This window comes from Tigriopus californicus, chromosome 8 (genome assembly GCF_007210705.1).
Source record: "Tigriopus californicus strain San Diego chromosome 8, Tcal_SD_v2.1, whole genome shotgun sequence".
NCBI lineage: Eukaryota > Metazoa > Arthropoda > Copepoda > Harpacticoida > Harpacticidae > Tigriopus > Tigriopus californicus.
This window is the reverse complement of record NC_081447.1, coordinates 9546200-9558890: the sequence shown is the minus strand read 5'-3', so window position 1 is coordinate 9558890 and position 12691 is coordinate 9546200. Positions and strand designations below refer to the sequence as shown.

General features: G+C 41.5%; 2 protein-coding genes across 3 annotated transcripts; both read right to left on the bottom strand.

The window, feature by feature from the left end:
- Positions 1-3218: 3218 nt before the first annotated feature.
- LOC131884932 (motile sperm domain-containing protein 2-like) lies at positions 3219-7243 on the bottom strand. Its single transcript, XM_059232830.1, is given in 9 exon segments — positions 3219-3712; positions 4438-4611; positions 4995-5198; positions 5293-5441; positions 5510-5728; positions 5916-6199; positions 6419-6596; positions 6661-6819; positions 6897-7243. Coding segments are annotated over 9 exon segments (1665 nt in total). The 5' UTR covers positions 6982-7243; the 3' UTR covers positions 3219-3499.
- A 2916-nt stretch (positions 7244-10159) lies between these two features.
- Positions 10160-12143, bottom strand: LOC131884936 (motile sperm domain-containing protein 2-like). Of its 2 annotated transcripts, none has more exons than XM_059232833.1 (5): positions 11992-12143; positions 11751-11928; positions 11254-11537; positions 10884-11063; positions 10160-10461 (listed from the first exon to the last, which is right to left on the bottom strand). In XM_059232833.1, exons 1-4 carry the CDS (start codon positions 12035-12037, stop codon positions 11017-11019), a joined length of 555 nt encoding a protein of 184 aa, XP_059088816.1. In that variant the 5' UTR covers positions 12038-12143; the 3' UTR covers positions 10160-10461; positions 10884-11016. The 2 variants fall into 2 exon arrangements, with proteins under 2 accessions (XP_059088816.1, XP_059088817.1); XM_059232834.1 differs by having other exon boundaries at positions 11296-11537.
- Positions 12144-12691: the final 548 nt, after the last annotated feature.

Sequence of the window (12691 nt, the reverse complement as noted above, 5' to 3'; positions counted from 1 at the left end):
TTTCACTGACTTGGTCGTCTGGCTTTTGGACAATCCATCGATGACGATACCCGGGACATACTTACCACCAAATATTTCAGAATTCCTGATTTTCAAAGTCAAGCAACTTATATTACTCATAAGATGTTAGATAGGAGAGAGTTTAATATTGGGCCATAGTAGTTGGAATTAATCAGCATTAGTCAGCATGAAAGGATGGAGGTTTGAGAACGTATCCAAGGTAAGGTCAATATCGACATAATCACCAGATTTCTAAGTGGGATCAAAGCCTTTCGAAGTATCGGACGAAAATTGGATAGACCTCTATTTAACTCTCGACCTCTATGGACAAATGAGAAATCCTACTCTGTTGCCCCTTCCCTGTCTAGACCAGACTTTGCTGAAAACGACGTCGACACTAATAAACATTGTACGCACATGCTTTGAACGACGGGCGAATGTGATAAATAACTTCGCTCAAGACAAAATGACGATTTAGGGAAACTCGAATCTAAAACACACTCCTCTATTGGAAGCAAAAGAAAAAAAAACGACACTCTAAGACCAAGGGAGGACAACTTTTCAAAGTGCAGAAACACATCAAAGCTTCCAAATCCACCGTTGCAAGATGGATTAGCGCTCCAAGTAAATCAAAAGTAACCAAAGTTGAATAGGGGCGGGTAACTATTTGCCCATTTCTTTCCATGCAATTTCATCCAGGAGGGTATTGGAAAAACTCAGTAAACTTTGGATTCAGGAATACCGATTTAAAGGCTATCGACATTTAGAACAGCATTTACATGCAAGGTTTCAACTATAACCCGATTTTAGTGTTGATTGTTCAAGTCGACAGCAATTGCCTAATGAAGTAAGCGGTCATCCATTGTTTTTCGCGAGCTGTCCTTAGATGGGATTGTGCGAGTGTATACATCGTCTTGTACATACAACACAACAGATTGCCTTGTAGTATATGATATTGTCCCGCATCTACCGTATATAGTATAGACACAGAAACGTAACTATTGCACATTTTGGGTTACTGGTTGCCTTCCTACCGGGAGACATTTTGGAATGGGATTTCAAAATCCACCAATCAAGAGACTAGCCAGATGCCGAACTTTTTTGGTCTTCTGGGACGACATTCTATTGGACATACAGATGCTTTGTTTCTTATTCCTTCCACGTAAGCTTGCAGCAATTAAGATTGCCTCCGGAAAATATATTGGTTATTCTTGCAAAGAAACAATATTCCAACGTGGTCAGTTGTTTGCTGTCTTATCTGTCCCAAGGAGGCAATTATTTCAAGCAACACCAATCCATTGAATGGCAGCGACCTAGAGTTTATTCTACATTTGTGTTGACAAGCAGCCGTGCAAAAAGGGCTTTGTTTGTCTACGTGCATTGCAACGTTTTTCTATCAATTTTTCGGACAATGACAAAAGAAAATCGATAGTTTTGCACACCAAACCCCAAATACAATAACATCGACCCTCTTGATATGATACAAATTTGATTCGAAATTGATGTTCATTTGTTTCATAGAAAAATAATTTCACGAAATCATTCTTTTAGATTGCATAATTTTGCCGATCAATTGCTTACGCTCTTTCAGTCCTATGCAGTAGTGCAGAATGTAAGAAATATGCAGCCTCCTTTTGATATACATTTGAAATAAACGTAGTACTTTGGACGAGAGGTCAGTCAGGCCATTGGATAAGAACATCTTCATGTCGTCTCCGTGATCATCTGCCCTGGTGCTTTGTGCTACGTTTCGTATGCTTTTAGACACCCAAGTTAGTTCAATTAGACCCCAACAGTCTGCGGAAATCTACTTTAAGCTCATATAACACTTCTTGGCCGGAGGAAGATCGTAGGTATACACTTCAAGCCTTTTTTATGTAGCCTGTAAGTAATAAGAGTCCCTTGAATCAATTTTTTCATTGTACCCTTTCACAGAAGAGGAGGTTGCTACTCGTAGTGAAACATGCAAACGAAAGTGTACCGGAAGCGAACTATTTAAGCAGGTATTCCACGACACGAATGATTGTTCGTGTTCGGAGCATTAGGGCTTGTTCCAATTACTACATCTCATCTCTCCTTATTTCACCTCAAGACAAATGATGGGAACCTATTGGATAAGCAATTTGGCACTCCGACTGCCCATCCCAGAATGCATGTATTTCCGTTCCCGACCTCAGCAATGGAACTCTGCATGCCAAACAATAAACCAGCCATGGAGGTTCTCCTGATAATCTGCTCGTAGTACCAGGCCCCGCCTGCCGAATCTGCCGCCAAGTAGAAGCACACAAACGAACGAACATACATTCATATAAAGGGATTCAAACCATCGAACGGCAATTTCTTCAAGCACCCGCTCCTGTTTTTGTAATAACATGTTTTTAGAGAAACTCGATAAACATGATATTATCTAGATAGCTTTTGTCAATTGCCTACTGGGAGGTTATAACTACAGTTGGGTTGGTTGACAATTGACATAAGGAGCACTAAGAAACCATGATCCGATCTGGATCGAGAACGACTCGTGGCGAGGCATTTTTTGTGAATACCCATTTAGTTGTTCCTTGAATGAATCCATCTTCTTTTCGGGTCACTTTTTTCCTGCTTCATCGAAAATCGAGGTAACAAAGAGCTAGAGATTTGGTTTCTATCGCACCATTTCGCTCTCCCATGGTCGACTTGAGACGGGCTTTGAGAGTCAATCTGTTTGAAGGGTGGCATAGAACGAACATGCCAACCAGCCTGGGCCAAAGGCATTTTCAAGGCCAACATTTCCCAAGAACGAAGGTATCATTCGTTTCTTCATTCCCTCTTTTGTTGGGCCTGCCCAAACAAATTCATCTCTCGTGTTGTTTCCTGAAAAAGACATCTATCAAGGCCACAAAGCTTTAGGCCTCAATGCAAAGAAACTACCCATCCCGCATGGCTTTGGCGAAATGGGAAAACGTCACTGGTTTTCGGCCTGAGAGCACTTTTCCTTTTGTGCCACTCCAGAAATCCAAAGTGAACGGTTGATGCTCTCAACCTAAAGACAAACGGGAGTGCAAAGGGCTCTCTGAAGACCGTCGGATTTCATTAAGATTTCGTGCTTGGAGCCCCCTGTGTTCGGTTAGCTTACCTCTGTTGAGCCCTAGCTTGTCGAAATGAGAAGACATATGAATGCGTTTTACCAGCGGAAATGTAAATCTTGAAGTCTGTTTTGGAAAGAGATTCGAAGTCCATGAATTTAAGCGGATTTGTATTTAAGGGCTTTTCCAGTCGTCACATTCAAAGCGACAGATATAATCTCAGTCAAAAGTAACAATTTGTTGGTTCAGACTATAATAATGGAACTGACATGCAATTAAATGCACTCGATGGCTTGCTAGATGAGCATATCACAGCTTCCCATTCTCAATTCTTCCACTCCTTTTGTGATGCGACCCAATCACTTTGGTTCAAGGCCATTGAAACATTCTCAAAAAGCACTCGTGGCTCCATTCCCTCTTGATTATGCCCAGCTCTAGAGCTCGGAATTGGCTTGCGAACTTCCATGGAACATTGGATGGCTCGAATCGTGATTCGAAGGAATGCAGGGATTGCTACCAACATGTCGGGTTCGCCAAAACAATGCTATAATTAAAATCACAGCCAGAACCAGAATGACCAGGATCATTTTCCGAAGCTGCTCCACTTGTTCCTTGAGCTCCTCGTTGGTCGATGATATGGTCGTCATCTGAATGATAGAATAATTGAAATGGAAAGAAAGGGGAAACGATCGCAATGCGGATAACCTACCCTCCATTTGAAATGCGAGACAACTAAATTGTTATGACTAAGTCATTGGTTATATGACGCCAAGAGGCATTTAGTCTTAAAATGTGAACGAGTACGGTCCCGCGAGAACTTAATTAAATTTAAGGTTACGTAAGGGAAGCAATTTCTGAAGTTGAAAAGAACTCGATCACCATGAAGTTTTGGTTTTGATTCACCTCTTCGTCCGATCCTCAATTCCTCAGCGTGTAGTAATACAGCAAGCTTTGGTCTAGTGCGAGGGTACGAGGGCTTTTTATTGTTTTGTTTAAATTTACGAGAGAACATTTGACGCTGGATTGCGAACACCAAGTCAAGCGGCGGGAAAGGAGAAGAAATTGTTGAGGCCAATCCAGCTGAGAGAGCTCAGAAATGCCTTTTCCCTTCATGTTTGCTAGGCTCTAACCCAAGGAATGAAGACCAACATGCTGAGGCAAGGTAATTACATCCTTCTCAAACTCTAGCTCCACACCACGGTGGAGCAATCTCGAGTTTGAGAACTAGCGAGTAAACAATGCCAAAGTCACGGAATGGAAACCCTGAGGGGAACTCTAACCCCGCAACACGAGACGTAGATTTCCAGAGTTACAGATAGATAAGGAGGCTAAAAAACGAGGCAACTGGCTGCACTCGATTTAGTATTCCTACCTTTTTGATTAGATTGTCCACCTTCTTGGTTACGTCGGGGGCCACTAGTGGTTGACTTTTTCCATTGACTAAAGTAGCGTTCACATTTGGAAGACCACCATTCAAGGTGGTCAAAACGACTTTCGCCTCGGGTGCGGTACATCGGAGACGGTATTGGGCTTCCGGTTGGGAGGTCTGGAAAAATGAAAAGAAAACAATGCAGCGACCAAACTTGTTCCTTTAAGAATCCCTTGATTTCTTGATCTTTCATCAACCGTGAAATTTGAAAACATTTAACTTACATTCATATTGACCTGCCCCCACAATTCTTTCTCAAGTTACGCTCACTTTTTAGTATGAAGAAGAGTCAGCTGCTACTTGAGATTTGGTTTTTTACACAGATTAGATACTGTTGGTCAGTTACAAAACAAGACGTACCAGACAAGCCAAACCATGCGACACAAACTCGTGTAATTATTATCTGAAGAACAATATTTTGCGCCTGTGCCAATTTCTTTGCACTAAAGTCTACGATAAATGAATGTCTTTCTTAACTGTCGTCTGCCTTCGGCACTTACCTTGACAATTTCAATTATTTGTGATTGCGCTAAATGTTCGTCCTCAACGGAAATAGCAGTAATTAGGAATTTGTCTCTGATTAGTGACTCTGGAGACCCAACCAAAGCAGATGGTACGTATATTTCCACAACCGAGGAGGCTCCTGGAGCCAAGCTACCCATGCTTGGACGAACTCTATACTTGTCTGGAGCTGTCGTTTTGATCTAAAAAATATAATAATATTCCAAGTCATTATCTTCAATCATAACCCTGCCCTAAGGTAGTACAAGGAACTAACAATGGCTGGCTAATACTCACTTTATACACCACAGGTTTGCCCGCGGTGTTGGTGACGTGGATTTGAGCGTTACGGTCGCCTTGATCATTGCGTTTCAACACAATTTCGGAGAGCGGGTTGATGGTGAGCATCCCTAGATTGTTATTTTCACGGCTCAATCGAAAGTTAACTTTAGATAGGAAAGAAGAAACTCATTTAGTTTCCAGAATGATTCTGGTATTTTGCCAGCAAACTCACTTGAGTCATTCCTCACAGGCAGATTGTTGCTTATGAAACTCTCTCGAGACAGCGAATTTTTCATATCAGTCCGAATACTTTTGGGGACCTCGTCGCACACCGCCATCTCGTGTGCTGATGGAGCATCTGCCGGAGATGATGCTAATTGTGTGGTTCCTTTGCTTACTTTTACTTCACGCTTTGGCTCCGGAATGAACTCATATTCCCAGGGATCAGATCCTACAATGGAACAAGTCAAGAGAGAATCCATTTTGGTTCTGATGGTGATCACAAATGATAAACATAATGATGATGAGGCTTTGCTACCTTGACCAAGAATACAATCAAGGATCATACTGCGGTTGTGGTGTAAGATAGGAAACCTGACATCATCATGAACTAAGCCAAAGTTAGTCTGTTACTGTACCTCCCCAAGCGGTGAATCTTTGGTTGCTATTAACATATTCACCAATGTTTTGCTTGTTCAAGAACTTAATCTTTTTCACGGCCGAAGCAGGAAGCCAGCTCTTGATGACTTTCCAGGCTGCATTCAAGACCCAGGGCATGTCGTAAACTAGTATATAATTCAGGTTCCATGGTGTGTAGTCTTTTAAGACTCCAATCATGTATTGAATGAAGTCCAGATCCATGTTCTTAAGGCCACATCCAGAACAATCGAAAACAAGAGTGAGTAAATCACCATTTTCTTCTCTAGAATAAACCAGTAAAAACCTGTACATATTTCTGTCTGATATAAATTGGCCAAATCTTGATGGGGTCAGTTTTGCTCAACTTTAGAAAATCTATGTGAATTTTGAAAGGTATTGATCAACTCTTGTTCAAAACGAATTATCAGAACAACTTATTTGTCACGGTGAAGGAAGTTGAGACAAAGGAAACATAGACAACATGGGAGCAAGATATTCTTACCTTTCAATTCTTTCTACTTGATACAAGAAGAACTTGCGGATGTCATCCGTATTTTCCTTGCCTTTGACGTGTTTCTTGACGTCAAACACAAGCAGCTTTTTGCCGTCTATGTCATAGTTTTTCGATTAGAGGGAGCCCCGCTCCTTCAGGCTTTGGCTTAGGTCATCAGGAGTGAGATCTGTTGGAAAATGGGTTCCAATAACTCTGAGATATATAGTGCTTGAAATGCAATGTAGGCTTACATCCAATGCCTGATTCTTTTCGCCACTTCAAAGAGTTCACTATCATTTGGACCGCTTTTTCTTCTTGATCGCCACCTTGTTCGAAGACATGTTTGAAATAGCGTTGTACCAATTGATCATTGGTAAGAATAGCCCGAACATCTCGGGGATCGAAGTCCCCTACAATCAGGGCGAGAATCGAATTAGGCTCAAATCCTTAACTGACGTGAGTTTAGCCGTGAATGTGTTGTCTTTACCTGAGCCGATTTCTTCGATTTTCATCTGTAAGTCAGAACGAATGGACTGGATTTGCTCCGGGGTGGGATCATCGCCCTCACCCATGGTGGGATAATGAAATAAGGATCAAGGTCAAACCAAGAGGCACTCTCCACGGCACGGAAGGACGGAAACGAGACTCAACGATAATACAAGACTGAGGAGAGTTCACACAGATCGTTTGTTATCAGGTAATGTCGGCACCACCTGCCAAGCGAGGCAACTCGGAGAGTCACACAACGAACGGCAAATTCTTCAAAAGATAACCTATCATCTTCGTCTGAGGGTCGGGGGACAGAAGGACCAATGGACGGAAGGAAGCAAGCAAGGAATGAGTGCAGCCTAACCTCAGACTCATTACCTATTTACGACTCACAGGCTGCCTACGACAAATTGTTGTCAATGGTTGGATCGCTTGATCAAGAGGCCCCCCCCCCAGGTCAAAGTACAAAAAATACCCTTCAAAATAATCCAAAACAGGACTAGCTGTAGGAGAGTTGACTCGATACTTCATACTGCATCAATAGTACAAAAAGACATCCATGCATCTGAAGATGAGGAATCGAATCATTAGGATGCTTAACTATCTTGTCCTGCCTGGCGCCTCATTTCGTTCTGGTTCTACTCTGAATGTCAAAAAACCCGGTGAACCCCCCTCTTCCATTTGGCCACGAACCCGAGGCATAAAGGTAAATAGCTAACCTAGGGCCCCCGTCTTCGTTTGGGCGGGCGGGCCAGACTTAGCCAACAGAGCCCTCCATGGTCAGACGGTCAGAACGGTCAGAATCAGACGGTCAGAACGGATGGACCAGGTCTGGCGCCACATGATGTCAGGGTCACTCGAGGGAAGGACCAAGAGAGGGACTAAAGAACTTGGATTTCCCCCGTGAATGGACTTCACGGGACGGGGTGGAACGACCAACGTCCATAGTGGAACCAAGGCGGTAAGGATGGGACCGGATGGGCTATTTGGCCGCGATTACCCAGTGAGGACTTACCCGACACCGCCCCAATAGAGGGCCCAAGCGATAATGACCCGATGGCAGAAAACCGAAAAAGGATCCCAGAGGATCGATCTGAAGTGGGTCCAGTTGCTTGAGAAAGAAATTCACTCAGCTGGAGGTTGAGAGAAAGTATTGTTTGCAAGAAACGGAATCTCTCAGCCAGACTGAGAGTTGGAAATGAGTTGAATTGAGTCAACGTTCCGTGGACTTTTATTTTTGATCTAAAATCAAGGACTACAAATGGGAACAAACCAGAAAACACACAAAATCTCATGTGGATTCAAACACTTGAACTCCAGAAAATAAATTTTAAAAAAGTAAATCAAAGCAAACAATCGAAAGGGCGAGTTTGAGAATGAGATATAATTTATAACTCTAGAAAGACCTCTAGACTGACCCACGTAGTAATCTTCATAGTTATAAGCTCAATTCAATTTATTAGATTACATCATGGCTTCAAAGTGATTCAGATCAATTTTGTGCTCAGGTTCAACTCTTATGTAGTAACAACAGGATGAACTTGGTTAAGAGGGTTACGTGGGTTATGTTCTCTTTATTGGAAATTTATACCTTTTTGAAAATTGTACTGATAAGTGATCGCTTCATTCAAATTCATTTAAAAACTAGGGACGTAAGAGTTGCCAGAAGAACATGGTTCAACAAACAAGAATCACAACATAAGATAAGAACCAGGCTCATAAACAGCTCAAAAGCTCTTACTTTCTTTTTCGCATAGGACAATTCTCGTTACGTTTTTGGCATGAATTTGCTTTAGTTTTTGAGAATGTCGGTCACCTTTTCCAACCATCAAAATGAAAAATAAAGAAACAGAGCGCGAACTTTGAATTAAAGTAAACAAGATAAGAAACAGCGATCTATTCAAATGAAGGCAGGTCGTATTTACACTATTTAATAGAAAAGTGCTTCGGATCTCATTTGTGTTGTAAATCCTTATGTTGCTGACCAAGAGCAAGGCAAAAGTTCGAATTTTATGTGATTTTAACTACATAACTTTGGACATACCCGTATTCTCTGAGTCCCCTTAGCATAGTTTTGGGCTCAAATTTGGCTAAGTTCATTTATTCAACAAGATCTTGTGGATTACGTACTTATTGAATGAAATGAACGGTTTGGGAGAGAAAGAAAATTGTTTTCGTTTACATTCCACATACGAGAAGTCGAGAAGAGCAAAGGAACGGAGAGCAAGGAATGAAGAAATTAAGAGGTGTGTGAAACCTAATATTCTTCTTCTATGCCGTTTTTCCCTTCTTCTTTTTCTTTCCTTTTGGGCCTCCCATCGCCGTGGACCCCACCGTCCCCACTCAATGCAAACAGAGGTCATGTGACTTCAGAACCAAAAAGAGGGACATTGTCTCCACAGACCATGTAATAGAGAAGTGTAAAGGTTTGGTATTTCATACTAGTGCGACCTCTGGTTCAACCATGAAGGATGTGTCATCGCACTTCTTACTGATGATAAAAAGTTGGCACTGAATATGTTTTCATACTTTCTGCATATTTTTGTCGTTTGCCATGTACTGTCACCTTGAGCAAATGAATGTTGGACTTTGATGGTTCAAAATAACTGTCAAACGATGTCGTAATATGGCGAACAATTTTGTTAATGAAAATTTGGAAGCCCTGGATGTTCTAAAATCATGGTAGATCTTGCTGCGATTGTGGCGCAGCCCAGGGTCACTAGCGCAGCCTGACTACCTCACACAGCTGAAAATCCGATCCGGTACTTTTCATGTCTCTATGACTCCTCGCATAGCGCGAGGAAAAATGCGATCACTTTTCTTCATCAGCTAGTACCTAATTTTGATGTACAGTGACTCCTGTGCATTTTCATTGGCAAGCGTGGCCGATTCTGAGTGAGTTTGTCACTGATTGCGTTCGTTGAAGACCCAGCGATTGTAGATCATTGGTGCTGATCAGGCAGTCACCATCCCTTTTTTGGTGTACAGAGTGAGTCGGGCCAATGTGAGATCTAGTCATTCTATGATCTGTGATTGTCTCCCAATCTAGTGTTATGATTAGGACCGGCCAAAAATTGCATCCTGCATATTGGAAAAAAAATTGCAAAAAAGCATTGCACATTCAAGATTTTTTGCAGATTGATCACATCTGCAAGTTTTGCAAGTTTGAGACATTTTCCTGCAATTCATTGTGCATTTTGAGCCATTTCAGCAAAACATTTGCACATTTGAGAATAATAAAAAAGAAAAACAACGTGAAAATGTATTGACGGAACCCTTCAATGAAAAGTACCTTTTGTTCTTAATTGCCTCTGTTTTCTTTTCATCTGAAATAGCTTCTTTTATTTGATTTCAAAGTGATGCTTGAATCAAGTTAAACCAAGATGGTTTCTCACACGCACACAAAAGGTGGGAACTGACAGCACAAATAAACAGGGTATTAAATCAACCACATATTAGAGGGAGGATCACATTTGGAAGACCACCATTCAAGGTGGTCAAAATGACTTTCGCCTTGGGTGCGGTACATTTGGAAGACGGTATTGGGCTTCCAGTTGGGAGGTCTGGAAAAATGAAAAGAAACAATGCAGCAACCAAACTTGTTCCTTTCAAGATCCCTTGATTTCTTGATTTTTTTATCAACCGTGAAATTTGAAAGCATTTGTTCACCATTCCATTCTTATATATTGGAACGGTCTAATCACACGTATTACATTCATATTGTACTGCCCCACATTTCTTTATCAAGTTACGCTCACTTTTTAGAATGAAGAAGAGTCAGCTGCTACTTGTGATTGGTTAAAACACATATTAAATACCGTTAGTCAGTTACAAAACAGACGTACCAGACAAGCCAAACCATGCAACACAAGCTTGTGTAATTACTATCTGAAGAACAATATTTTGCGCCTGTGACAATTTCTTTGCACTAAAGTCTATGATAAATGAATGTCTTTCTTATCTTTTGTCTGTCTTTGGCACTTACCTTCACAATTTCAATTACTTGTGATTGCGCTAAATGTTCACCCTTGACGGAAATAGCAGTAATTAGGAATTTCATGTGGTGATGGAGTATCTGCCGGAGATGGTTCTACTTGTGTGGTTCCTTTGCTTTTGTGTCATGCTTTGGCTCCAGAAATGAACTCATATTCCCAGGGATCAGATCCTACAATGGAACAAATCAAGAGAGAATCCATTTTCGTTCTGATGGTGATCACAAATGATAAACATAATGATGATGATAAGGCTTGCTACCTTGACCAAGAATGCAATCAAGGATCATACTGCGGTTGTGGTGTAAGATAGGAAACCTGACATCATCATGAACTAAGCCAAAGTTTAGTCTGTTACTGTACCTCCCCAAGCAGTGAATCTTTGGTTGCTATTAACATATTCACCAATGTTTTGCTTGTTCAAGAACTTAATCTTTTTCACGGCCGAAGCAGGAAGCCAGCTCTTGATGACTTTCCAGGCCGCATTCAAGACCCAGGGCATGTCGTAAACTAGGATATAATTCAGGTTCCATGGTGTGTAGTCTTTAAAGACTCCAATCATGTATTGAATGAAGTCCAGATCCATGTTCTTAAGGCCACATCCAGAACAATCGAAAACAAGAGTGAGTAAATCACCATTTTCTTCTCTAGAATAAACCGGTAAAAACCTGTACATATTTCTGTCTGATATAAATTGGCCAAATATTGACGGGCTCAGTTTTGCTCCAGAAAACCATGTAAATTTTGAAAGGTATTGATCAACTCTTGTTCAAAACGAATTATCAGAACAACTTATTTGTCACGGTGAAGGAAGTTGAGACAAAGGAAACATAGACAACATGGGAGCAAGATATTCTTACCTTTCAATTCTTTCTACTTGATACAAGAAGAACTTGCGGATGTCATCCCGTATTTCCTTGCCTTTGACGTGTTTCTTGACGTCAAACACAAGCAGCTTTTTGCCGTCTATGTCATAGTTTTTCGAGTAGAGGGAGCCCCGCTCCTTCAGGCTTTGGCTTAGGTCATCAGGAGTGAGATCTGTTGGAAAATGGGTTCCAATAACTGGGGATATATAGTGCTTGAAATGCAATGTAGGCTTACATCCAATGCCTGATTCTTTTCGCCACTTCAAAGAGTTCACTATCATTTGGACGCGTTTTCTTCTTGATCGCCACCTTGTTCGAAGACATGTTTGAAATAGCGTTGTACCAATTGATCATTGGTAAGAATAGCCTGAACATCTCGGGGATCGAAGTCCCTACAATCAGCGCGAGAATCAAATTAGGCTCGAATCCTTAACTGACGTGAGTTTAGGTGATTGGTTGTCTTTACCTGAGCCAATTTTCGATTTTCATCTGTAAGTCAGAACGAATGGTCTGGATTTGCTCCAGGGTGGGATCATCGCCCTCACCCATGGTGGATAATGAAAGTCAAATCAAGGTCAAACCAAGAGGCACTCTCCGGCACTTCCACGGCACAGAAGGATGGAAACAAGACTCAACAATAATGCAAGACTTAGGAGGGTTCACACAGATTGTTTGTTATCAGATAACGTCTGGACCACCTGCCAAGCAAGGCAACTCAGAGAGTAACACAACAAACGCAAAATTCTTCAAAGATAACCTGCATCATACTGCATCAATAGTAAAAAAGACCATGCATCTGAAGATGAGATGTCAAATCACTGGGATACCTGGATGCTTAACTATCTTATCCTGCCTGGTGCCTCATTTTGTTCTGGTTTTGTGCTGAATGTAAAAAAACGGGTCAACCCCTCTCTTCCATTTGCCCACAAACCCAT